The sequence below is a fragment of the Arachis hypogaea genome, chromosome 3, assembly GCF_003086295.3.
Source record: "Arachis hypogaea cultivar Tifrunner chromosome 3, arahy.Tifrunner.gnm2.J5K5, whole genome shotgun sequence".
Lineage (NCBI taxonomy): Eukaryota > Viridiplantae > Streptophyta > Magnoliopsida > Fabales > Fabaceae > Arachis > Arachis hypogaea.
The window spans coordinates 5,765,117-5,792,994 of record NC_092038.1 but is presented as its reverse complement, the minus strand read 5'-3'; the positions used below and the strand labels follow the sequence as shown (position 1 = coordinate 5,792,994).

The window sequence follows — 27,878 nt, the reverse complement described above, 5'->3', positions numbered from 1 at the left end:
AATACTGAATTTCTTATATTAATAGCATTAGAAGGTAGCACTTTTTAGAAAGAAATTAGATTTGCTTTGATAAAAGAAGCTTAACTGTCTGTCAGTAGTAACCAATAAGCAAGGGACCCCATGCTAGAGTGTTCCTGGTTCCAAGATTTTGCATGTTGTTATAACTTGTGCTTTAAAAAGAGAAGTGGTCTCTTCCGATAAATCATAAATTAGTCATAGCAAATATGATCCCAAGTGTATAAAGAATGCATAGGTAAATATTAATCTCAGAAGAATAGAATTTTTGTTGAAACATGATTGTCTAATTCTGCCAAATTGACTATCAATGTTACTGCTCTGAGTGCCATAAAGACCTTAACCAAGTTAAACGTCTAGGCCCTTTTATAGTCATGAAAGCAACGGCGTTCTTGTCATCTTTAAGAGCATTAACAGCCTTTGCAAACTCAAACTCATCCAACTCCTCCAATTTCTGCAATTCCACCAAGCAGTTCTTATACATTGCTGCATTGGCTTCATTTCTCTGCTTGGCTTTGCAGTTAGCTGCTGTAAAAACCTCATACAACACGTTCTCTATAGTTTCGCCAAATTTGCAGTGTGCTCTTTTCTTGCGAAATGATTCGCTTGGACTAACAAATTTGTTCTTCTTGATTCGCAGGTCGTTGATCCGGATTATCGAATCAGAATCAAGCGTGCAATCAATTACTTGTGTTGGAAGATTACATGGTTCTGAAGACCGGACCGTTTCTGTGTAGCTATTTCCTTCTTCTGCTGTAGCTATTGCTCCACTTGGAAAATGAGCTTTTGGAGTGCCTCTTTCCCCTGCATTCAACAAGCCATAACTTGTTATTGAATTCCACAAACACCATAGATAAATTGATCATGGCTTCACCTTCAAATATGATTGCCATCTGTTTATACAGAGGGAAGCTCTTGCGCCGAAAAGGTCTAGCTTCACATCTTACCTAAAAGTAACAGACAAAACATAACACCAAAATTTGATACATAAACTTAGATATGGCTAGAAGAATGAAGATACTTAGTTAGTTAGTTACCATAATATAACTGTCCCAAACTTTATCATCAGCCACAACCATGTGCCTAGTTTCATCCCAGGCAAATTCCTTGTGACTAAGTAGTGTTTTGACAACACCATAATCTTTCTTCATAACATTGTATCGATTCTTGATTTGATTCTCTTCCAAGTTCAAGCAAAACTTCTTGTTGAAATCCCATGTGACAGCCTTAATCACTTCATTCTTAAATTCATTGTAAGCTGTTCTTCCATTCTTGTGCTGCTCTATGAGGAGTTCCACCAAGTATGCGTCGCGAGTCGGCGTCCATTCTGCCTTCGATCGGCCTAGAAATCCATCTTGTCCGGCTGACATTTTTGTCTGGGATAGGAGGTTTAGTGGTTTACAGTTTTTCAGCACATTAACATAAAGCCTCCAATCACTTCCTTCTTTGTTTTTGTGGCATAGTCAAGGAACATTGATAGATCACAAACGATAAGTCTCAAAATCATATCTATCCTTATGCAGTACGACTAAGATTCAAATTTCAACTCAAAGGCTCAAAAAATCATATGTATAATTCAAAAGCAAATGTATATGTGATTTATGTAATGAATGATTAATCACTAGCTAGCTAGTAAGATAAGTACCTGAAAGAAGTCAATTCTTATATTGTATTTTTGTAGCAAGAAATCAAGAATGGACCTCAAGAATAAACTGTGACAATCCAACACCAAAAGCTCATAATAATGCTATGCTTGATAACAAGAGAAATCTTTCATGACCAAAATGACAGAATCAGCTGCATAATAACCATTAACCAAGTTATATATATATACTGACATCTGTCTGCTTCTGGTTTGACCCTTTATGCCACGTGTCATGCCAGCAAAACAAAATCAGATATGGGCTTTCTTGGGATAAAATAAATTAAGCTGCAACAGCAATCCATGGCCACTGGCTTTCATAGTGGGCTTGATCTCTGATTGGCCCAACATGAAGATTTTGGCTAAAAGTTGGGCCAAACAAATACTGGGCCTCAAATATTTTTAGTATATACTACCAAAAAGAAGTGGTAGTAGCAGTTAATGTAATTAATGTCAAAAGTGTCAAAGTGAGTGTGTACACTACAAGTGATGATTTGAAGGAATATGTAAGAATGACAAGATAAATAAAGTGGCTGAAAATGATACAGAATATTTGGTTGGATCTTCACAGTGCAAAAGAAGGGACTAAAGTGATGCAAAAAGGTTTATTGTGAAAATGATAGGATTCTTTTGGTCACAGGGGAAGGCCCCAGCATGGAGGCAATAAATATGAGCCTCCTTATGAGTTATGATGGTGTTTGTGGAGAAATCATAACATCAAAAGCAATTATAAAACATACACATTTGCATCTTTGCAAAATAATTAAGGTTGACCAAAGTTGCATCAGCAACTATTAATTGGTGCAAAAACTAAGGACCCCCCAACACACACACCTCATGAACTTGAATCAAATTCACTAAGTCAATGCAGGTTTTGGGCTGTCCCATGCCTACCCAAAAGCCTAAAGCTCCAAGACCCACAAAAATATCACAGCAAGAAAGGAGATATGATAATGTGTTTTAACCTTTTTAATCATTAAAGAACATATAGTCCTAACGGTCAATTTTATTTTCTCATGTGTTTAAGCATGCATAATTGCATATCAAGATATAATATAGTTTCATAGTTTTTTTTTCCCTATTATTCATAGTGTTTTAACTTTGACAATCAATTTTGAACTGTATGCTATTTGGTGGATGATTATATATTGTATGATCACATTATTGCCACACTAATATAATCAGACAGAGTTGTTGTCATCAATAGTATTCTCTACAACTTTTATCCGAATTGAGAAAGAATATATATCCCTTTGAAAAATCATTGGTCTTTATAAGTTTTTGACTTGTTCATTCTCAAGATCTCTCTAGGAGTTTCACACTTTCATCACCAACTAAATTAAACAGCATAACATGCTACCAACTTTAGCAGGCAAAATGGATATCCATGTTGTTTCTTGATTCCGACAGATACAACACAAGCATGCATAGTTTAAGACTTGAAAAATCTTGTTTGTCTCTAAAAAATATATCTATATCATTCCATTGAAATCACACAATGCAACTTTCTGTTTTTCATCCATGGTCCCCTACCTTAATTAAGGACAGTGATATGGCCCAAGGAAAAACACCATGTTGAAACTAGCATGCCTTATCATAAAGTTCATTTTGGTCCAAAGTTTTTATTTGAAAAACAAAAAAGAAAAGAAAAGAAAACAGTTATTCCTTGTTTGCAATGTCCATAATAGATCACCAATCAGCAACCCCCTTTGTTGGTTAATTAATTAGCTCCAAACAAAAATTGAATTTTGTTGTTTTTCAATTAATTAGTTAAGGCCTTATTGTTCATATGATTGGCTCTGTCGTAAACATGAAGCAAACTATTTCATTTCATAAAATATAGTAGATACAATACAACAAACACTATTCTTGGAAATCGGCTATGTAAGTAAAAACTCATAAGTAGTGATAAGAAGTAATAATAATTGATTCAGAAATGGGGAATTTGGCCTTAGCCTTGAACATCATTTTGCTTCGGAATTGGTTAAAAACGTGCACAACACACTGAATGTGGCTAATTATGTAGACTCCCACGTTAACCACCACTTCACCTGACAATGAAGGTTGCTACAAATTCATGCTATCCAAAGTTAAAAACATTAAAAAGGTACACTTGTCCCATATATACATATATAGCTATATTAACACTAATGAGCAATCAGCAAAGTGCAAATTAAAGGGTGTTTGATTAATTATTGATGCAAGGAATTTTCATTAGAGCAAATTAAACCACACACAATGTAGCAATGGAAATGAAGGTGGTCAAGGAGACAGAAGCTACAGAGAATGTTTCTGGTCCCAGTGACTATAGAAAATTATTATGACCAACATTCTTCATGAATATGTTTTGCTATGGCAAAACAATTTTACTTCTTTTGTGGATATTATTCAATTTAATTTAATGTAATTATTATTATAATGATTTATATATATTTTGGTTATAGTATGGTATGATCAAGACCACTCACTACTACTAGCACTAGTAGCTAGGTAAAAATGATTTTCTTATTAACATTGATAAAAGAGACAAACTCATCATGGTTTACCATCATGAGAAGAAGGAGAATAATCAGTGATCTCTTTAGCCAACTCACTCAAATTCTTTTCTAAAAAGGACAAATTTCAAGGCTGGTAAAGCGGTAATACCATAGTAACTTTTTTCTTGCTGAGTTGTTTGGACCACAGTCAGAAAATTTCAGGACAATGAAATTGAAAACGAGGGGTGAAAGAAAATGCAACACTTTTTTCATTTTCACCTACTATTGGAAATGTGCTGTAATTTTCTACGTAGCCTTTAAAGGCCTAAAAATGTATTTGCCGAATAAATGCGTGACACAACTCAAACAAAGTTTTGGCTCTTTTTATTTGTTTTATTAGACAGGAAAAATATAAAAAATAGAAAAAGAAAAAGTAGCAAAATAAAAAAATAGAAAAATAATTGAGATAGTATAGCTTTCTTATTGGAAGAAGATGGGGAAAAAACAAAGAGAATCTAGAGGATTATATGAGAGAAAATAAATAGAATATTATTTGTTGTTTCAAGGAGAAGACATTAGAGAATATTAGGGATACCAAGGAAAATCATGATAAATATTAAAAATTGGGGAGGTGCATCTGGGCAAGGGCACATGATCTAACAATTCTACCAATGTTTTGTCTATGTATTTGTCCTAGTTCAATCCCCTAAGCCCATTACATTATTTAGAGTGTTATACATATACATATACATTGCATAGAATATTCAAGAATAAAGAAGAATAATAAGTGATTGTGAGCTTATTATATGTGGAAAATTAAAAAAAAAGAAGTAGAAATAAATATAAGATTTATTTGGTATTTACTATGTGTATGGAAATGCAAATGGGAATAAGGTGAGTTTGAAATTGTTGGCCATGTGATAAAAGCAGCTTTGTTGGAGTTGCAAAGCGACCACGCCCGTTTGGCTGCAATCATGTGGTCTACTATCTTATTATTTCCCTCTTCACTCCTTCTCTTAGCTTCCTTATTTTTCTTAATTATTTAATCCTTTTTACCTTGTTCTTCTTCAACAAATCTATACTATATATCATGTGCCGTGTTATATCTTCTGTTTTCCACATGCCAACACCATATATAATTACACAGAGCTAAATATGTCAAGCTATGTATGTATACATTAAATTAAAAGTTAATTAAAACTATGTAGCTAGTTAGAAGTTTATTGAAGGTAGATTCAACTTTGGCAAATGTAAAAGCATTCAAATTGGTCAAGCTACCTCGAGTCTTGAAGCAAGGACAAAAACTACTATATAGTGTTTGTTAATTGAGTTCTATATTCATACCGACTCTGGTATGTTGCAGTAGGTATATAATAAAGAATGGCAAATTGAGGGAAATACATACAATAGAATAGTGAAGATGATTGATTTTATTTGGTTAATTAAGTGGGAATTCACAGGATTATGATCATCATTATGCTCGGGAAGCGAGGCACCCCGCTCGTGCGGACAAGCCAATCACGCTCCCTAAAATATGCAATTTTATGTTAGGGCCTTTTAATTCATATTTCAAGCAAGTTAAATTAACTTATACTTATATACTAATGACAAAGAATGCGAGCATTAAGGTATAGTAATAGGAACAAAAGTTGTAATTACCATAAAGGGGCTCCATAACCAAGGGATTTCATCCAATGGCACCAACCTAGCTTTTTACATAAAATTACATTACATTATATATTGGAATAAGAGGAATGCTACCAAAACAGGTTGTTGTTTTAAATCGTCAGATTAAGATGATAAATAAATTTATGAGAATTTATATTTTAATTAAGATAAATAAATTTTTAAAAAATTTTTAATAAAATTTTTAAGATAATAAATATAAACATATATTTTTAAATTAATTTCTATAATTAAAATAAAAATTTTAATTTAAACTAACTTGTTTATATATGTTAATTTAGAAAATTTTATTAGTATTTTTTAAAAATTAATTTATCCTAAATATATATTTTTTTAAGATTTTATTTCTCACTCTACTCAAATTATTATTTGTATTTTGTAATTAAAAAAAAAGAAATGGAAAAAAGAAAGTGGATTTGACTCGATTCCCAAGAATAGAGTGTCTCTTTTCTCTCTTCCTTTTAGTGTTGTGTGGTGTATATATATAGCGCCATCGACACAAGTCTTTTCCAAATCTCATCTCATCATCAATCACACACCACAATCACTTTCTTAGCTTCCACACCAAGAAGAAGAAGAAGAAGAAGAAACTGCATAAAAATGGCATCGTCATCAGATAAGGTGGTGGAAACAGTAATAGCGGGTAACTACGTAGAAATGGAAAGCGAAGGAGGGAAAGGAAAAGACATGAAAAGCAGGGTATCAAGCCTGTTATGGCACGGCGGTTCAGTGTACGACGCATGGTTCAGCTGCGCATCAAACCAAGTAGCACAAGTGCTTCTAACATTGCCATACTCCTTCTCTCAGCTAGGCATGGCGTCCGGCATAGCATTCCAACTATTGTACGGTTTGCTAGGTAGCTGGACGGCGTACCTGATAAGCATACTGTACGTAGAATACAGAACTCGTAAAGAGAGAGAGAAGGTGAACTTCAGGAACCACGTGATCCAGTGGTTCGAGGTTCTTGATGGACTCCTGGGGAAGCACTGGAGGAACGTGGGTTTGGCGTTTAACTGCACGTTTCTTCTGTTTGGATCTGTTATCCAACTCATCGCCTGTGCCAGCAACATCTATTACATCAACGATAATCTTGATAAGAGGACTTGGACTTATATCTTCGGCGCTTGCTGTGCCACCACCGTCTTCATTCCTTCTTTTCATAACTACCGAATCTGGTCTTTCTTGGGTCTTCTTATGACCACTTACACTGCCTGGTATCTCACCGTTGCTTCTCTCCTTCACGGCCAGGTTCGTATATTTCTTCTTTATTATACATACATACATATGTATTCTTGTACGTATTAATTAATAATGATGGATGGAGTAGGTGGAAGGAGTTAAGCATTCCGGTCCGACCAAGTTGGTTTTGTATTTTACGGGGGCCACAAACATTCTCTACACCTTCGGGGGACATGCTGTTACTGTGTAAGACACATACATGATTCATTATTATTTATTTGTGTATACCCGAAAATGCCCCTGTTTTGAATGGTTTGTTGTGTACAGAGAGATAATGCACGCAATGTGGAAGCCACAGAAGTTCAAGAGCATATACTTAGTGGCAACAATATATGTGCTGACATTGACGCTTCCATCGGCGGCAGCAGTGTACTGGGCGTTCGGGGACATGCTTCTGAACCACTCAAACGCATTTGCTCTGCTGCCAAGATCCCCGTTCAGGGACATGGCTGTCATTTTGATGCTGATCCACCAGTTCATAACATTTGGGTTTGCATGCACCCCGTTATACTTTGTGTGGGAGAAAGCAATTGGAATGCATGAATGCAAGAGCCTGTGCAAGCGTGCACTAGTGAGGCTGCCTGTTGTGATTCCCATATGGTTCTTGGCCATCATATTCCCCTTCTTTGGCCCCATCAACTCCACCGTTGGATCTCTCCTTGTTAGCTTCACTGTTTACATCATCCCTGCCCTTGCTCACATCTTCACCTTCAAATCCTCCTCTGCCCGTCAGGTATTCTTTCTTTAACAGAATATTGTACACAGTCCTCCAAACTATTCAAAGACAAGTCACATCATCACAATAGTATCTAAAATTATGAATTCAACTTTTTATGCAGAATGCAGTGGAGCAACCTCCCAAGTTTATGGGAAGATGGGTCGGAACCTATGTGATCAATGTGTTTGTGGTAATCTGGGTGCTAGTAGTAGGCTTTGGATTTGGAGGGTGGGCTAGCATGGTCAACTTCATTCACCAGATTGACACTTTTGGACTCTTCACTAAGTGTTACCAGTGCCCTCCACCACCGCTGCCACATCAGCTCAATGCTACCGCCACCGCCACAGCTGCTGCTCCTTCCCCTCACCACCACACCCTTCCTCCTCTTCATCATCGTGGTGGTCACTGATTATCCCAATCAATGGTGGTGCAAGTGCAATGCATGTTATGTAGTACTCCTTGCTAGCTAGCTATAGCTACATTGTTGTTAATTAATTAAGGAGAGATCGATGTGATGACTCAGAGTTCAGTCATGTCCTGCATTTATTATGTATTGGTCATGCCATAATTAAAACAAACACATAATGTATTCTTCTTTTTCACTTAGTTTGTTTACCCCTTCTACCTCTCATCTTACACTACTTTACCACTTTAATTTAATTTCCCATGCTCTCTGCAATTGCTTCATACAAACTTAAAAAAAAAAAAAGGAAAAAGGCAATCTTAATTTGTGTAGAATAATAATAATGAAAGGTTCAATAATTAAAGTAGGAATCAAAGCAAAGAAAGAAAAGAGAAGTTCTCTCATGATTCATATAATGTATGGCATATATCCTTGGAAATAGAAAAACATAAAAACAATGAATGTGCAGGCTTGAAAATGATTAGAGATGAAACAAAGGTATATAATCGTTCAGCCAGGATAGAGGAATGGTAGTTACTACTGATGAAAGCATCTTCTGCTTTTTTACATGTTTCTCAGACTTTTTTTCATTGATTCAAAGAGTAGCATATGTAAACAGTGATATAGTGTGAGTGTGTTACATAGACTTCTGTATATATCATCATGAATAATATACATAGCAAAATTAAAGTTGGAAACTAAAGCAAATAAAGGCTGCTGTGTACGAATACTGTACCAATTGACATAACATATAATAAATGTGTCATGTATAGAGTTAGGTAGGTGGGAGAATCTAATAATTATTAGGTATCTATCTATCTATCTACCTATCTAGATCCATAGCTCCCTTGAAAAGGGTGGCTGAAAAATACAGTGACAATGCGATCTTATGATATACGTCTAAAGCAAATAGACCTTTCATGCGAGTTCTGAGAACACACAGCAGCTTTTCTTTTCTTTTTTTTCAATATGTAACAGGCATGCAATGGAAAAAGAGGGAAAAGAAAGAACAATTGCAATAACAAAGCTTTGAGACTTTTCAGTTAAAAGAATATCTTCTCTCATCAACTTTAATCAGTTCATTTGGATCTACCCCTTTTTTTTTCTCTCAAGGTAAAAGAGGAGAGCCCTGCTATCAACTTTGGAGACAAGCTTTGCTTCTTTCTTTGGTTTCGGCTTAGCTCCAAACTGGTTCTCTTATTCATTGATAGTTATATTTTTATCTTTATTATTTGCTTTTCCCTGAATGGAAAAAGACAGGAGTAACCAAAGTATTCTTCTTGGGACTCGGAGCCTTGTATATATATGAATTAGCAAGTAGGTGTTTAGCAATCCCCTAAACAAGTTCTAAAGATATTTGAGTTGATGATATTGACATACAATATGATCATTTTGATGTTGGAAAAATATTTTTCATAATTATATACTAGTTGCTATAAACTTGTGGCTTGATGTAATTATAAATAGGTTTTACAGAGATACTTAAAAAAAGACTTGAGCCTTATGTAATATTTAAGTTTAATTTAATTTTAATATTTATATGCATCTAATTACGTAATAGTACTTCGATAAAGATAACTATTTTTGTATTAAAGTCGTGAATGATCATCCAAAAAAAGACAGATGATTAGATTATTATATAAAATATTTTACACTGTCTACATATCAAAATTAAACTTTATAGTCTATTCAAGTGTAGTCTTTACTAGTTGTTAATTCCTTTTACATTTAATTTGAAATTGAAAATAATTTAGTTGCATGAATAATTAAGAAAAAATATGTAATATAACATTATTCTATTCAAGATAACTATTTTTAATAAAGTAACAAATTAAACATTAAGCAAAGCAATAGATTTTGTTGATCTTCTTTTCCTTTCGTTACTAGCAATGTCAATTCAATTACCGGAAAGAGTTAAAACTTTTAAATATATTTTTTGAGTCTAACTAGAGACCTAACTACTATAATTTAATATCAGCTAACTTTTTTTGGAACGACCTTTAACTAGTATTAATCACAAGTTCACAACACTCACCCGTCTAATGTTTCCTCAGCTAAATCTAATCTCAAACTCGGATACACATATTGCAAGACAAAGATTAGAGACCCTCATTCAAGTGAAAATCTCTCTGACGCATTAATAAAAATTTTGTTAAGTAAAACTTAGATAAAAATTTGTCAACTATCATATTATTTAATTATTCTACAAATTATACCATGGTTTGAATTTAGTTAAGAAAAGTGTGAAAATAAAAAAATTATAATAGTGTGATGTACTGGACTGTAACCAGTAAAAGACATAACACCTTTGTGAGTTGGTGTATAATAACTAATACTTCGGGCGTTCCATTTACCAAAAAAAAAATACTCATATTGATGATATCTTTATATTAAGATGACATTATGAATTCTTAGATAATTAATTAAATATATTTAGTTTAAACATATTAACTCATCTAATGATTTACAATACTATCTTTATGTAAAAATATCATTATAGGAGTATCCACAAAATAAAATCTCTTTTAATTGTCTGACTAGATAAAATTTTACTTATGTGATATTAGAAATTGTATGGTTATATAGAGATATCTTCATCCGATTAAAATAGAAAGACCACAAGAGCTTAGTATTAATGCATATCAAGATGATGATGTTGGTTATTAATGGTATATTAGACAAAAAAAAGTTTATTCGTAAAAACTGAGTTTGATCATTATGTAAAAAAAGATGTTCATCATCTAACTACTACTTTTGATATTTTAATTTGGTGAAAAATTAATAGAGTTAGGCTTTTGATTTTTTTTTTTACATAAGTAGTCGTATAATTGCTACTCATCGTGGTATTTAAGAAGATATAGTGGAACTCTTAGTATAATCAAATTAATTGTAGGCAACACATCATAAAAGAAGTTATTTATGTTTTCAATCATTTTAATTTGTTTATATTAATGTTAAAATTATATATTGATTGATTTATAAATAAAATTATTGTATTTGATTTTTAGGTGAAAATTTTGATTATTAAACTACACATGAAAATGATGATGCTTCTGAACTGAGAAAAGAGTAATGATGCAATAATTTGGAGTTGGAAGACGAGTAACATGACATTTATTTTATTTGTTATTTTGATTTTAGTAAGGATTTGATGATCTTGCTATTTGTACTTTTATGTTGGATTCTATTATGATTTTGTGGTTTTAAATTTTATTTTGGACTTAGTTTTTTTTATTTTCTGTTTTTATTAAGATGTATAAAATATAGAATGATTAAATTTTATATTTGATTAAAAAAATAATCTTTTTACAAGTAGAGTCAAATAGAATAAAATTAAGATTTTGAGTATGAATAGAATTAAAACGGAGAGATTTTTAACGTACTAGTATTAGGTTTTAAGAAAGTTTTTTTTGGGGGGGGGGGGGGGGATATGAAGAAAGTTTCAAGTCTGCAGGTAAAGTTAGAATAATAGAATGAAATCCAAATTCTACCCTATTCATTGTTGACCGTTATAACTTATAAGCACTAGACTAAGACTTTGCAGGAGAGATTCAAAGTTCTAAACAGGTTCTTTTTTCTTTGGTCGTTCTGAATGGATTTGGATCTTCTAAAATTTAAATTTCATTTTAAAGAATAAAGTGTGATCTCTCACCATTAATTTCATAGGTGAGACCAAAAATAAATATGAAAGAGAAACTATTCAATGTTAAAAAATCGCACTTTACTCTTTAAAGTGAAATTCAAACTTCCAAATCCGTTCTGAATAGGTTAGATGTGAAAGCTTACAGTTTTTCTTTTATTTGAAGACGCCAAGGGCCCAAAAAACGTAGCTAGTTTCTACATTGTGTTGAACGAGACTAACAGGAAACGGGAAATATAATGCACCAAAAAGTAAGCCCAAATTGACAGGCCTCCAAGGACATGGATTGCATTAAATCTGGGACGAACCCAATGACGCTTTCGACTTCCAATAATACACTAAAAGAATCCGAAATACTAAGCGTTACAAAACGAATTCATGGGCTATTCTTGTTGGGGTTATATCAGATATGTTGACTCGGTCCAAAACAATTTGAGTTCCTACTTCCTACATTACATCACTCTAGGGTGAAATTTGGAAACATCGAAGGTTTTTAGTTTGAAGGCCTTTTATTTTATTTTTTTTTCTTTTTATGAGAGTAGACGTGATACTTATCCGTTAGCATTTAGCACTATTTCCTCTCCCTTAAAATCAAATACAGTTAAGATTCTTACTTTAATTTGCTTTCAAACACAAACAAGCCAAGTTAGATGATTAGATTTTATAAATAATAATAATAATAATAATAATAATAATAATAATAATAATAATAATAAAAAAAATTTAGTTTATATGCACTTCCGTTGAAATAAAAGTAACTATTATAAGTCTTACTTTCTCATATTATTCGGAAAATAAATTTTTTCCCAAATCAAACCTATGTCTTTAGTTACATAATATACATTTCTGGCATAGTTAATTGATTGGCTCATGAAATGAAAAATAAGGGATGCGCGGAAGCTTAAACCTTTTCAGAAACCGGCAGTGCTATATCCCTTAAATTATTCAGTGCGAATTGATAACGAAATAAAATAATATCCTATTGCGATTAGATCAACAATTCATAATTTTCAACTAACTATACAAAATCGCACTGCACAAAATATCATTCAAGTGAAAAAAAAATAAACAATAAACTCCACATCAACTGTTAGATTGAACAATACTGGGATTAGTTTAACAATCCACAAATTTCAATAGTCAGATTTGATAAAACAAAAAACAACGAACTCCACATCATTGGTCAGATTTCCTTCAAATTCTTTCATACCAACAACCATTATGTAACCTGTGGTTATATAATAAATACTAATTGTGGAACGCACATTCGGTAAGGAAAAAACATGAAATTTGATATAACAAAGTACACTATTTAAGAGACGATTTATTCTCAACAACCTGAACTAAATATTTAGGCAAAATTGAACTAAATATTCTCATCAATCATCAAACAAGAAGGCATTATTAAAAAGCTGACTAGAAATCAATACTGCAGCTAGCATCAAGTTGGATTTCACCAGCTGGTATTGAGCTTCTGGATTCAATCAATGCTAATAGTAGCAATAGATAATGGACTATGATCAAAACAGAACCATAATAAAAACAAATTAATTGATGAATAACAAAGCATTTTGGTTATTAGGAAACAATACTTAAATTCATTGTTTGAGCTCTGATTAGCATCCCAGAAAACATACTCGAAGCACACAGGCATACAAATCAGCAATATATTCAATTTTTTCTGTATGTGCATTGACACCAAATAAGTGAAATAACAGTAAAAATTAAGGGCTTAAAACAATGTTGGTAGGACTTCATTCTTCAGTACCATTAATTCACAAAATCAATACCAACACATCACCAGATCTCACAGCAAAAGTTCAAAGCAAATCACCAACACCACATCATCAAAAATATAAAAAGCATTGAATCAATCTGGCACCCACAACAATTATAGAAACTAAACCACATGTTCCAGCATGAGCAAAAGTAATTTCAAATCTTGTTCACCATGTCTTAACCAGGCTCGGAAACAGAGAGCCATACATGCAAATGATTTCACAACTTTGACAAAAAAATTAAAGAGAGCACCTCCGTTTCCCGAATCCGAACAAAACAAAACACCTAATTTGATTGTAATATTAAGAAAGCAGAGTTGCCAAGCACATAATCTAACAGATCCATCATCAAAATAGATAAAACCCTAACATAAAAACTCGGAAATTAAAATCGAGAAACCACCCCCCAACAAAACGCAAATCATTGAAAACCCTTCTACCCATTCTCTATGTCAAACGCAAAAAGTAATGAGCAGACACATTAAAACATCATACGTTCTATTTTCAGCGAGAGCCTGTTGGGCAGTCCCTTGCAAAATGACCAGAATCCCCACAGTTGTAGCAGCTTCCGCCACCACCGCCGCCGCCTCCACCGTACCTGCCTCCTCCTCCGCCTCCTCCCTGGGTGCAATCCCTGGCCATGTGACCCATCCCACCGCAGCTGTAGCAAGCGCCGCCGCCACCGCCACCTCCTCCGTATCCACCACCACCATATCCACCGCCGCCACGGCCTCCACCGCGACCACCGCCGCCATAGCCTCCTCCACCACCATATCCACCACCATATCCTCCGCCTCCGCCTCGTCCACCGCCGTAACTCCTTCCACCACCTCCGCCACCGCCTCCACCACGGCGACTCCCCTGAACGTTAGAGCCATCAGGTCCAGTGACATCAACGGCCTTGGTGCGTCCATCAGGATCGGACTCTATGGCGAACTCAACGGACTCACCCTCGGCGAGGCTGCGAAACCCTTCGGATCGAATCGAAGATTGATGAACAAAGAGTTCTTCGCCGCCATCGTCGGGGGTTATGAAACCGAAACCCTTCTGGTCATTGAACCACTTCACCTTACCGCAAACCCTACTCATTCTCACACACACAAAAACTCACTCTGATTTTGATTTTGATTTTGGGAGAATAAGGGTTTCGCACAGGGGAATGGGGCAAAACGGTGCTGTTTTATATCCGCAGCTCGGTTATTGGGACCGACACGTCAGCATGTGAAGGGTGAAAATCACTCCTTGCTGTATCAGGGCTTTATTGGGCTTTGTGGGCCCCCAATTGCCGTTTCATTTTTAAAAGAAATTTGGGTGCTCCAGATTTGGATTTGTTGATCGTGTGGTGGGGGGTGTGGCCTATTGGTTCGTGATGTGTTCTGGGTCGTTGGATTTCTGGATTGTACCGTCTGAAAACGTGATTGATGGCACTGGCGCCAGAGTGCAGTGGTCAACGCTGCTTCTTCTTTTTCGATTTTGAATGAAGAATGGAGTTAAATAAGTGTGAAGTTTTCTATTTACTCTCTTACGCTGTTTATCACTGTTCCCCAAAATATCTTTCTCCCACGCAGTTAGGTTATGAGTTTCCCTCACCCGCAAACTACTCTTATTTTATACAAATTATTGATTTATTTCTCATTTTCTCAATTTATAAGCAAAATTAAAAATGTATTTTACTTTAATTTCAAAGTCACTCACAATAAAATTGTTTATTGAAGTAGAAAATTTTTTACTTTAAATAAAATATAGAAAAAAATAAAACTAATAAAAATTTAAATTTTATGTTTTAATTTAAATAGGTTACTTTCATAAACTTATAACTTTAAAACGAAATAATTAACGTTTTGTTAAATTCATTAAAATCAAAAAAATTATTATCAATTTTTTATATTGAAAAATTAATAAATATCATTATCAAAATATTTGTTATATTTTTATTTTTATTAATTAAATAATAATAATTTTTTAATTATTTTATAAACTATATCTTGTATAAATTTAGTTAATCTCTTTATATTATTATATTGGAACTCTCTTTTACTTCTAAATGTAAAAAAAAAATCATATTTTAACTCTTGTGATACTTTATATTAATTTTTTTAATTTTATAAGATAATAATTTTTTAGAAGCTAATAAATGAAAAGATATTTTTTAAGAAATCATTAAACATGTTATTTTAAATTCGTAAAATTGCACATTTTTTAAAATTTGAATTAAAATACAAAATTTAAATTTTTAATTTTATTGATTTTGTTAATATGAATTTCGACTGTATTTAAAGAGCAAGTTAGATGTTTTTTTAGGATTTGGATCGGATCGAAATCCGTTTTTTTACTACTCAAGTTATCACTATTAAGGTGATAACCAAATCAAGTAATTGTTCATTATTAATAGAAGAGAGTCACTACAGTAATCACTAGAATTCTTGCTAATTTAAAGTCAGAACAAGAGAACCGAGCTAGCATGAGTCACCACTCACCAGATGAGCTTGGACCTTGAAAATTGAACTTAACATGAAAACGAAAACGATCCAATACCAAAAACAGGATGGTTTGTTTTCTACTGAACTTCTACTATAAACTCGTTCTTAGTAACTCACATCATTTAAAAAGAAAATATAAATGAAAATTCGTATTAATATCCTGGAATAAATTAATGATAAAAAAAAGTTAAATACTAAAAGTATGTGACACTTAAACAGTAAACATATACAAATAAGTGTTTCTTAAAGAAAAACAAACAAGGCTTTGAAACCATATTTTCAAGGCGATTTTAGTCGCATAATTAACCTATACATATTAGTTACTTTTCCAGTTTTCCACCAAGGGCAACAATCCCCAAAAAATGAATCTTACCCTAAAATTCATCTCATATAAACAGATTAAAAAAAAGAATGATGAAGCATCTATGTGGTTGCTAAATCCACACGGCAAAGGGGGCAAGTAGATTTTCCACTATGAAGCCAAGAGTAAAGACAAGAAGAATGAAACTGATGAGGACACAATCCAAGAGGTTGAATCAACTCCCCATCCTTGAACACTTCCATGCAAATAGAGCATTCAAGTGGGGAGCATCCACTGCTTTTATCTTCAACAACAAAGCTCTTAACCGGTGGCAACACCCTCAAAGCTTTCCTACCCATAGTTATAACAGCAGAATCACCATTGAATTGCAGCCTTGTTTGATGTTCTCTCTGATGAGCCATTAATCTTACAATATGATCCATCACAATAGTATCTCTTATCTGCCTCCTCTCTTCTGTTTCTGTTTCTGTTGTTGATGCTTCTGGGACTCTGCTTCTCTCATCAATCAGTGTTTTTAACAGTGACCCAACAATGCTAAAGAAAATATATAAGATCAACGTCGCCATGGAAGACAATAATACCATGAGATTTGATTCCTCTGTGAACATGGAAGTCACCACAAGAGAGATGAGTAGGATTGGGAAAATAAAAAAAGGGTGAACAACAAAAAATTTCATTGTTGGAGATGGAAATAGAAAGAATCACAATGCAGGTACTAGACAATACATATTTATAGTTTCAGGTTTTAATTTATCCAAATCTTTTTAAACCCAATTCTTTAGTTATTCTGTTATCTTTCACCTTAACTTTATTAACGGCTTCTCATATTTTTTATTTTTTACATTATCTTTTATCCAATTATATTCTTTGCTGTTGGTTTTAAATATTTGAGTAATCTTTTATGAAAGATAATATTTGAAATTTTCTTAAATTATTTAATATGATACATATTTATTTCTTAACGGTTATATTTTATACGAAATATTGTGATTATTTTTATACAATAATTATATTATTTAAGGTTTTTTTTAATAGACTCTTCTAAACACATAAATTACATAATAAAATTTTGTCCATATTTTTGTAAAATTAGCATAAAAATATTCAACATTATTAATTGCTGAATCAAAATGTAAAGATGTCAATAAATAGAGAGAAAAATAAAGACTAAATAGAGTAACTTGATTTGCATAACACTTTAAATTTTAGTTTAAATAACTTTGAGATATAAAAAATAACACTTCATTTAGAAAGATAAAATAGATTAATACATAGATAACTAAGGGGAAAAAAACAGAGTAGGTTGGGGTTGCGAAAAATAGATATAGATGATATACAATAACAAATAATTAAATTTGAAATTCAACGATACTTGTGATTGTCTTCTGTTATAAATTTATAAATTTCAAAATAGATTGACTGAAGTTTATATATATATTAGATTTTTATTAGAGATGGAAAATTAGGCATTAAATTTGTATCTGCAAAAAAAAATATTTAATTTTTAATCTTAAGATGGATTTATTGACGTAGGTAATATTAGTCCATGATCTTCGTAGAGCTGTTAAAATGGGCTAAACTCATCAGACTAGTCTGTTTACCCATTTAAATAGATGGATTTTATCTTTAAAATTAAATCAGTTTAAATTTCGGGTTAAACGGGTTGATTCCAATTAACCCGAAAGAAATGATGGATTAAACGGGCTAGCTCATCACTAGCTAAACGGGTGACCCGTTAATTTTTTTTACATTTTTTTAAAAAAAGTTGCACTTTTAGCACTTTTATAACAACAACAACAACAACAACAACAACAACAACAATAATAGAAGTATGAAAGTTTATCATTCTTCTCTAATGGAAGAAACAAAATTCTTTTCAATAGTTTATTTAACATTTAGTAGAATAAAAATAAATTTTTTTAGAATAAATTTTAGTACGAATTTAATATTTTTATTCATCATAAAATATTTATAGAATTACTCGTAGATAAATTTTGAAAAAAAGAAAAAAATGATGATTTTTAATTTTATTTTTTAATAATATTAATTTTTTACCGTATATAATTATTCAATTATTTTTTAATCATATATAAATAAATTACTCTTAATAAGACTTTTTTGTGTTATTCAATTATTTTTTAAAAAATAATTAATTATTAAAATAATTAAACTTTTTACAACAAAAATAATAAAAAAATTCTGAACGAAAACCATCCTGATAATTTTTTGTATTTTTATTCATATTTTAATTATAAACATAAATATAATTTAATTATATTATTTATGAAATGTGACTATAGATGTAGATAAAATTTAGTTATATTACTTATATATAGTTTTATTATATTGTATTGCTTATAAAGTTAGATTATAATTATGATAATAGAATTGTTCTTGTATTTTTATATGTGTGACTAATTGGTGGTGTTAAAACATTACTCTTAATTATAAATAAGGTTTATAATTTAAAAAATCAAAGACTCAATTAAAAAGATATGAAAAAAATAATGTTAAAATATTCTAACTCTTTAAAATAAAAATATTTGAAATTCAATTAAAAATTATTTAAAATTTAAACTCAATAAAAAATTATATTCAATGTATTTTCTATTAAATATATTTAATAACCTATTATATCATATTGGTTGAAATTAATGATTTTCTATTAAATATCTTTATATAAATATATATTTAATGATTTTTATTTTTTAAAAGTTTTATCAAAAAATAAATTAATGATGTATATGATATTTAAATTTGTGTCACTAGAATAAGAGAATATTATTATCGAACTATAATCGACCATTAAAAATTGTTATATTATTTTGTTAATTTTTTTTATTTTATTCTATTTTAATTTGTATATTAAAAGTTTTGTGTGCGTGTTAATTATATTAAATTTGTGTTTAATTGTGTTTTAAATTAATATATCTAGTTGAATTATATTAGATTTTATTATGATTATATTAATTTTTTAAAAAAATAAATTAAACATTAAGAGAGAATGCAAAAAATAAATTAAACAACGTATGTGATGTCTAGCCTCGTTATGGTGGCGTATTACAAGCCACCAACCACCGATCAATACAGAGTTGGCCTATTAAACATTACTCCTGGTGTGTCAAGGCGAAAACCACTCATTATATGTGTAGGCATAGCGCAAACATCAGCCATATCAGTCTTCATGAGCAAGTTCTTTATATATTTCATTTGTTTCAGCATTAAAGAACCAGTGGCTGCTCTTTTAGTCTTAATACCTAAAAAGAAGCCCATTTTTTCCAAGTCCTTGAATGTAAAGACCACATTCAAATAAGAAATAAGCTTTTGTTAGCTCAACTGTAGTAGTGCCGGTCACTAGAATATCATCAACATATGCCAAAAGATAAATAATGAAGAAGGAGTTGTATTTGACAAACTAGCGGTGGTTAGAAGTAGTATTAGTAAACTCAAAACTCTCAAGTGTATTCTTTAACTTAAGAAACCATGCACGTGGAGCTTCCTTGAGGTCGTATAACGCTTCTCTAGCTTACATACTAAATTAGTGCCAAAACTATAGTTTTTAGACTGTACCATATTAACATTTTTAGACAAATTGACATTAAGAAAGACGTTGTTAAAGTTAAATTGACGAATTCACCACCGTCTCAATAAAGTCATTATCAAAATAGCACGGATTATTGTAGGTTTAGCTATAAGACTGAATACTTTCCCATAGTCAAAGCCTTCCTTCTGAAAAGCCTTTTCGCCACCAACTGCACCTTGTATTTCTGGATACTTCCATCCGGCTGTCTTTAAATGTGGAGTACTCATTGACATCCAATTAGATCTGCTGCTGTTGAGGTATCTACAAATTTTCAAGTTTTGCATTTCATCAAGCAGCATACTCTTCATTCATAGCTACCTTCCACTGTGGTAAGATAAGAGCCTGAGCAATGGAAGAAAGCTCCACTTGCGTGAGATTAGGAGAGAAGGAACAAAGCTAATAAGAGTATACCGACTTGAAAATACCCGCTTGACTTCTAGTCACCAAAGGGCTAGTGCGCCCACCTTTTTCATAGGCTCAGAGATAGCACCATACATGTGATGATTGTTCAGTAAACTCTGTATTACTCAAGAGAAACTCAGAAGTAGAGTTAAAGATGCAAGTGTCAATAATTAATAAACAATAATAAGTAGAAATAGGATTGACAAATGACTCGACTAAGACTGGTGGAGAGGTTGAGGTTGGCTTTGATGGGACTAAAACTGGAGAAAGAGATATAACAGTGATTGACTTGAAACTCTTTTTTGACGAGTTGAAAAATTAGATTGAAAAGGTGAGAAATCAAGGGAACTTGATGAAGGTACTGTTGTGGCTGGAAAATTTGTTGAGCGTATTAGTGTTGTTGGTGTTGGTGTTTTAGGGTGTGACTTAGGAAGATTTTCTGGAGATACTAGTGGATGGCTTAGATGAATGGGAATAGTGATAGGCTTGGTTGTACGAGGAATTGATGCCTTTGGATTTGAGTCTCTATTAAAAAATAGCAACTGATAAGAAAGTTTAGAGTTGTCAAAAACTACATCCCTTGTAATATAGAGTTTTTCGAATGGACAAAGACACTTGTATTCTTTGTAGTGTAGTGAATAATCCAAAATCAGACACTTGTGAGTCTTAAAAGTCAAATTTATGTGTAAAAGTTTTATGGGCCTTAAAGAAGGAAGAGTTTGAATCAAGACATTCTTTTCAAATTTATTCGCGTTATTGATTAGGCAGGAGATTTTTTTAGTTTAATCTCTTACAACTACAAAATACAAAAGAGGAAGGAATATAAAAAATGACACCAATATATATCTTTTTTTAACATCGAGGTGCAATGAAATCTCCATCACAATTATGGTATAATTTTATTATAATAATCTCAATATTAAAATCATCTATTTCAAGACCAAGACCAAGACAAAAACGAATAAACTAAACAGGTTCAATGCCAAAACAAACAAAGTACTATACTATACTTCACAATCTGATCCCCAAGCCAAACTAATTCTCCAAAAACAAAACAAAACAAGGTTGGAATAAACTAAAACTATGTTGTGTAGTTTTTTTAGTTTATGACTTATTACTCGTAGACTTTTTAAAATGAGTTATACTATATGTATACTAAAATCATCCATTAAAATAAGTTATTAGTATAAAATACATGTTAAAATAGAAATACACATTGAAAATAAATTAAACCACACATATATTTATACATAAATAAACTAATAACTGATTTTAATGTACAAATAATATTTTTTTTAAAATATTCTTTCAAAAAATTATATGTCTTTTTCTTAGTACTAGAAAGAGTTAAAACTGAATATCAAATACAAACTAAAATAAAAAAGAAAGACACTCAATTATGCAGTGTTTGATTTTTTAATTGTTCTTCTTCTTATATAAAAAATAATTCTTTAAATAACCGTTGCAATTGACTGAGTCATCATTAATGACGTAATTGGTTTCCCTTTATAGCCAACAGCTACCTTTATAAATACTCTTCAAATCTTACTCATAATCTTTGATTATTTCTAAATATGTTCTAATTAATGTAATGTGCTCAACTATCAGTTGCTTGATGATAACTTTGTTTATTGTTGTATCATCATTATTATAAGTATTACGGTCTGGCCCAAGCCACGTACGGGTCGGTCCGACTCATCGAGAATCCGACTCGAGCGGTCGAGTTCTCAGCACTCGCCACGATGCCTGGACACGCGTCCTCGCCATCCCCCTAATACAGTTACGAGGAAGCTTCGAGAAAAATGGGTCCGTCCCCACAGGGCCCACCTCTGACACTGTATAAATGGGGAAGGACCTGCCCTTCCCCCAAGATATGTCACATATTCTACCTAATCCATTTATCGCCTGCACACTGACTGACTAGAGCGTCGGAGTGTCTTTGCAGGTGACCCCCCTCTCCATCTTTCCACAACGAGAGTTCGGCTACTCGGAAGATCTGGACCCGGCACACCCGCTCGCGACGAGGCAATCCTGTCACTTCACACCTCTACCCGAACCGTCCGGTAACCGTAGTCCCGAACATTGGCGCCATCTGTGGGGAATTATTGTTATGGAAGTTGTGCCGGGCCTTGGAGACCTAGGCCGAGCAGCCGGCGCAGAGGCGGCAGCCTCTGTCGCTTCACCGGGAGGACAACGAAGGTCCTCCCGATAACGCATCGAACCGCGCACAAGGACGCAAGAGACGTGACCTTTCGGAGGAACTGCGGTGACAGCGCCCGAATAATTCAGGAGCTACGCCACAGAGTCCAGAATCTGGAGCGACAACTAGCCGATCAGGAGCACGATCGACGGACCACCGATCCTACTTACTCCCCGTCCCCAGAGAGCCGGGAGAGAGGTTCCCACCGGAGTCACCCCTGGCACGCCTCTGCTTCCAGAACGGAAGCGGAAAGCACCTGAGAATACTCTCCCATCCCGAGAAGACGAAACGACACAATCATCTACTCCCGAGGCAAGGAAACGCGCCACAGGGATGAGATTGCGAAGGCGGAGAAGGAAGGCCTGTGAGGACGCGGCAACCCGTGATAATGGGCGCCACCCCGTTCCATCGGTCCATCCTTGACGTCTGGTTGCCGAAGCACTTCGACAAACCAACGGACATGAGGTACGATGGAACCCAAGACCCTCTGGAACACTTCACGGCTTTCGAGGCAAGAATGAATCTGGAGGGAGTAGGGGACGAGGTGAGGTGCCGGGCCTTCCCGGTCACCCCAGCCGGACCTGCGATCCGATGGTTTAACGGCCTCCCACAAGGGTCCATCTATGAGTTTTCGGACATCAGTCGTGCTTTCTTGGCTCAATTCAGAACACGAATAGCGAAGGCAAAACACCCGATCAACCTGCTTGGGATAACCCAAAGGCTCGGGGAGCCGACCAGGAAATACCTGGACCGCTTCAACGACGAATGCTTAGAAATTGACGACCTAACCGACTCGGTGGCCAGCCTCTGTCTGACGAACGGCCTCCTGAACGAGGACTTTTGAAAACACCTCACCACGAAACTGGTTTGGACGATGCACAAAATCCAAACGGTGGCTAAGGAATACATAAATGACGAGGAAGTCAGTCAGGTCGTGGCTGCCAATAAACGGCACTACGGCTACAATCAACCGAGGCAACAGAGTAACGGAGAGAGGCAGAAAGAACAAACCAAATAGGGAGGGCCAAGCAAGGCACCCAGACCGTTTCCCCGAATCGAAAAGTTCACAAACTACACTCCACTCACTATCCCCATCATGGAGGTTTACCAGCAAATAGCCGAGAAATGGATCTTGTCGAAGCCCCGACCACTCAAGGACCGTATGGGGGGGGGGGAACAAGAGCCTCTACTGTGACTACCACAAGGGCTATGGACACCAAACACAGGACTGCTTTGACCTGAGGGATGCATTAGAGTAAGCCATAAGGGACGGTAAACTCTCAGAATTCTCCCATCTTATAAGGGAGCCGAGGAGGCGACATCGAGACCAGGACGATGAAGGAAAGACCCGGTCGACAAAGCGACGACAAGAGCCAGAAGACAAAGACCATGGTCTCACCGTGATAAACGTAGTAACCGCCAAAAACACGGCACCAAGGTCGAGATCGGCACACAAGAAAGACGCCAAGATCCTGGCGGTCTCCTGCGCGCCGATGCGAAGCTCTAAGAAGCCCCCATCTATCTCCTTCGGCCCGGAAGATCAGTGGTTCGACGAGGCCCCTGAAAATCCACCCATGGTCATCACGGCCAGGGTGGGAACAGGCCTCGTAAAACGAATCCTTGTTGACACGGGGGCAGACTCGAACATTATGTTCCGCAACGTGTTCGACGCATTGGGATTAAGGACGCCGACCTATCGACTCATCAGCACGGGGGTCATCGGACTAGGCGACCACTTCATCAAGCCAGATGGAATAATATCCCTGCCGATTTCCGTGGGACACGTCCAAGGCCGAAGATCGGCAATGGCTGAATTCGTGGTTCTCCGAGATTCTACGGCCTACAACATCATTTTGGGGAGGAAGACGATTAACGATATTGAGGCAATAATCAACACAAAGCTACTAGTCATAAAGTTTGTTACCGACGACGGATCTATAGGGTCCATAAAGGGAGACCTAGAAATGGCGGTCGCTTGCGACAACGCCAGCCTCTCCCTAAGGAAGAAATCCAAAGAGGCGTCAGGGGTGTTCCTGGCTGACTTGGACGCCAGGGTTGACGACAAGCCCAGACCGGAACCGGAGGGGGACTTGGAGAAGTTTAGGGTCGGTGACACGGAGGACAAGTTCACGTTTGTCAATAGAAATCTTCCACAAGAACTGAAGGAACCCTCGGTAGAAATGATCAGGGCCAATGGGGACTTGTTCGCCTGGACACCGGCCGACATGCCGGGCATAGACCCCAAAGTCATGTCACATTACCTGGCCGTCAAAGCGGAAGCCCGCCCGGTGGCTCAGAGAAGGAGAAAGATGTCGCGTGAAAGGGCGGAGGAGGTGGCCAGGCAGACGGCCAGCCTCCTTGAAGCGGGCTTCATACGGGAGCTAGACTACTCGACCTGGCTCTCGAACATAGTGCTAGTAAAGAAACACAACGGTAAATGGTGAATGTGCGTAGACTACTCCGACCTCAACAAGGCATGCCCCAAGAACTGTTTCCCCCTCCCCAACATAGATGCCCTCGTCGACACGTCGGCGGGCTACCGATATCTGAGCTTTATGGATGTCTACTCCGGCTACAATCAGATACCGATGCATCAACCCGACGAGGCTAAAACAGCATTTATAACGCCAGGAGGAACCTTCTGCTACAGGGTAATGCCGTTCGGCCTAAAAAATGCGGGAGCGACATACCAAAGACTGATGAACAAAATATTTGGTGACCTCATGGGCAAGACGGTGGAGGTTTATGTGGATGACATCCTCGTAAAGACTGCGCGATCCGATGACCTTCTGAATGACCTGAGAAGTGTATTCGCGTCTCTCCGACAACACGGCATGAGGCTTAATCCCCTCAAATGCGCCTTCGCCATGGAAGCTGGAAAGTTCCTAGGATTCATGATAACCCAAAGAGGGGTAGAAGCTAACCCGGAGAAATGCCAAGCGGTACTCTAGATGAAGAGCCCGGGTTGTATCAAAGACGTCCAGAGATTGGCAGGGCGACTGACCTCGCTATCCCGTTTTCTCAGAGCTTCGGCAACAAAGGCCCTACCTTTCTTTAACCTCATGAAGAAAGGGATAGCTTTCGAATGGACACCCGCGTGCGAAGAAGCCTTTAGACACTTCAAGGAAATCCTAGCGGCACCCCCCGTACTCGGAAAGCCAAAGGCCGGAGAGCCGCTATACCTATACCTCGCCATAACAGGAGAAGCCCTGGCCGCGGTTCTAGTACGAGAGGAAGGAAGGGCTCAACAGCCGGTCTATTTCGTAAGCAGAGCCCTACAAGGGGCGGAATTAAGGTACAGCAAACTGGAAAAGCTAGCTCTGGCGCTCTTGACCACTTCGAGGAGGTTAAAACAATACTTCCAAGGCCACCATATCGTCGTAAGGACGGACCAAGGAATCCGGCAAGTACTGCAGAAATCCGATTTGGCGGGAAGAATGATGACATGGTCCATCGAACTCTCTCAATACGACATACGGTACGAGCCTCGACAAGCGATCAAGGCGCAAGCGATGGCAGATTTCCTGGTAGAAGTGACGGGAGAACCAACCGAAGAAACGGGCACACGATGGAGGCTCCATGTGGACGGGGCCTCCAATCAGACGTCCGGGGGCGCCGGGATCATCCTAGAGAGCCCGGCCGGGGTCGTGTACGAGCAGTCGATCAAGTTTGAATTCCCCGTTTCGAACAACCAAGCGGAGTACGAAGCCCTTATAGGAGGCTTAACCCCAGCGACGGAGGTCGGAGTGACAAGGTTGAAAGTATGCAGCGATTCGCAGGTCGTCACCTCCCAAGTAAACGGGAGCTACCAAGCCAGGGACTCGCTACTACAAAAGTACTTGGAGAAGGTCAAGGATTTGAGCCGAAAGTTTGAAGAAGTCACGATCCACCACGTTCCAAGAGAAAGGAACACACGGGCAGACTTCCTATCGAAGTTGGCTAGCACAAAACCGGGAGAAGGCAACCGATCTCTAATCCAAGGAATGATGAAGGAGCCGGCAGTCACCCTGCACCTCTCGAAGCTAAGCCCCTCATGGTTGGACCCCATCACCGACTTCTTAGAAAATGACAGACTTCCCGATAACGAAAAAGATGCTAAGAAACTGAGAAGGGAAGCAGCCAGGTATGTGATCATCCAGGGTCAATTGTTCAGGAAAGGATTCAACCAGCCCCTGCTGAAATGCCTGCACCCCGACCAAACGGACTACGTCCTCAAGGAAGTCCATGAAGGGTGCTGCGGCCATCACATAGGAGGCAAAGCCCTGGCAAGAAAATTAATCCGGACCGGATACTATTGGCCGTCAATGATGGCTGACTCCAAAGAATTCGTTAGGAAGTGTGTCAGATGAGACCAAAATGCCAATTTCCACAAGGCACCGGCCTCCGAGCTAAGCTTGTTAACGTTTTCCCGGCCATTTTCACAATGAGGAGTCGATCTCTTGGGCCCCTTCCCGGTTGGTCCCGGACAAGTCAAGTACCTCATAGTCGCCAGTGACTACTACACCAAATGGATAGAAGCCGAGCCGCTGGCCAGTATATCCTCGTCCAACTACAGGAAGTTCATATGGAGGCAAGTGATAACGCGGTTCGGTATCCCGGAGGTTGTTATCTCGGACAACGAAACACAGTTCACCGACAAGAAATTCACGGAGTTCCTCACCGGCCTGGGCATAAGACAGAGGTTCTCCTCAGTGGAACACCCCCAGACAAATGGACAGGTTGAGTCCGCAAACAAGATCATACTGCTAGGTCTTAAGAAGCGGCTGGATGATAAAAAAGGCGCTTGGGCCGACGAGCTCGCCTCGGTCCTCTGGTCCTACCGTACAACTGAGCAGTCTTCCACTAGGGAGACTCCCTTTCGACTAACGTACGGGCTAGATGCGGTAATACCTGTTGAAATCGGGGAACCAAGCCCACGACTACTTTTGAAGGGAGTAAAGGAAGCTGTGGAGAAGAATCTAATAGACGAAACCAGGGAGACGGCCCACTTGACGGAAATAGCACTAAAACAAAGAATGACCCTACGCTACAACGGCAAAGCACTCAAAAGGAAGTTTGAAGCAAATGATCTCATCCTAAGGCGCAACGACATCGGCTTACCGACCCCGGGAGAAGGCAAACTAGCAGCAAACTGGGAAGGGCCCTACAGAATTAAGGAGGTGATCGGAAAGGGCGCATACAAATTGGAAAAGCTCAATGGCAAGGAGATCCCAAGGACATGGAACGCCGATAACTTAAGAAGGTTTTACTCCTAAATCGTTTGCTTTGTAACAACACTTCAATACCTTTGCTA

General features: G+C 36.4%; 4 protein-coding genes across 6 annotated transcripts; 2 read left to right on the top strand and 2 right to left on the bottom strand.

Moving 5' to 3' along the window:
* Nucleotides 1–239: 239 nt before the first annotated feature.
* On the bottom strand, nt 240–1,814 carry LOC112789066 (uncharacterized). 3 transcript variants are annotated; one of them, XM_025830808.3, is made up of 4 exons: nt 1,661–1,814; nt 1,053–1,456; nt 890–962; nt 240–819 (listed from the first exon to the last, which is right to left on the bottom strand). In XM_025830808.3, exons 2-4 carry the CDS (start codon nt 1,383–1,385, stop codon nt 329–331), a joined length of 897 nt encoding a protein of 298 aa, XP_025686593.1. In that variant the 5' UTR covers nt 1,386–1,456; nt 1,661–1,814; the 3' UTR covers nt 240–328. The 3 variants fall into 3 exon arrangements, with proteins under 3 accessions (XP_025686593.1, XP_025686592.1, XP_072088382.1); XM_025830807.3 differs by having other exon boundaries at nt 1,053–1,459; nt 1,661–1,790; XM_072232281.1 differs by lacking the exon at nt 1,661–1,814 and having other exon boundaries at nt 1,053–1,521.
* Nucleotides 1,815–6,335: 4,521 nt separating this feature from the next.
* LOC112789062 (auxin transporter-like protein 5) lies at nt 6,336–8,379 on the top strand. The gene is made up of 4 exons (XM_025830802.3): nt 6,336–7,068; nt 7,148–7,245; nt 7,327–7,792; nt 7,899–8,379. The coding sequence occupies exons 1-4, from the start codon at nt 6,421–6,423 to the stop codon at nt 8,184–8,186; spliced, it is 1,500 nt and encodes a 499-aa protein (XP_025686587.1). The 5' UTR covers nt 6,336–6,420; the 3' UTR covers nt 8,187–8,379.
* Nucleotides 8,380–13,711: 5,332 nt separating this feature from the next.
* Nucleotides 13,712–14,823, bottom strand: LOC112789064 (uncharacterized). Its single transcript, XM_025830803.3, has one exon. It carries the CDS (start codon nt 14,685–14,687, stop codon nt 14,103–14,105), a length of 585 nt encoding a protein of 194 aa, XP_025686588.1. The 5' UTR covers nt 14,688–14,823; the 3' UTR covers nt 13,712–14,102.
* An 8,150-nt stretch (nt 14,824–22,973) lies between these two features.
* Nucleotides 22,974–23,429, top strand: LOC112772068 (uncharacterized). Its single transcript, XM_025816953.1, has one exon. It carries the CDS (start codon nt 22,974–22,976, stop codon nt 23,427–23,429), a length of 456 nt encoding a protein of 151 aa, XP_025672738.1.
* The last annotated feature ends 4,449 nt before the right edge of the window (nt 23,430–27,878 follow it).

Coding starts and splice junctions, on each gene's coding strand:
- LOC112789066 (XM_025830808.3), bottom strand. CDS start 1,385: ATGTCAGCCGGACAAGATGGATTTCTAGGCCGATCGAAGGCAGAATGG. Junction 963..1,052: donor TTTGGGACAGTTATATTATG/GTAACTAACTAA, acceptor TGTTACTTTTAG/GTAAGATGTGAAGCTAGACC. Junction 820..889: donor GATGGCAATCATATTTGAAG/GTGAAGCCATGA, acceptor TGTTGAATGCAG/GGGAAAGAGGCACTCCAAAA.
- LOC112789062 (XM_025830802.3), top strand. CDS start 6,421: ATGGCATCGTCATCAGATAAGGTGGTGGAAACAGTAATAGCGGGTAAC. Junction 7,246..7,326: donor GGGGGACATGCTGTTACTGT/GTAAGACACATA, acceptor TGTTGTGTACAG/AGAGATAATGCACGCAATGT. Junction 7,793..7,898: donor AATCCTCCTCTGCCCGTCAG/GTATTCTTTCTT, acceptor CTTTTTATGCAG/AATGCAGTGGAGCAACCTCC.
- LOC112789064 (XM_025830803.3), bottom strand. CDS start 14,687: ATGAGTAGGGTTTGCGGTAAGGTGAAGTGGTTCAATGACCAGAAGGGT.
- LOC112772068 (XM_025816953.1), top strand. CDS start 22,974: ATGGGCGCCACCCCGTTCCATCGGTCCATCCTTGACGTCTGGTTGCCG.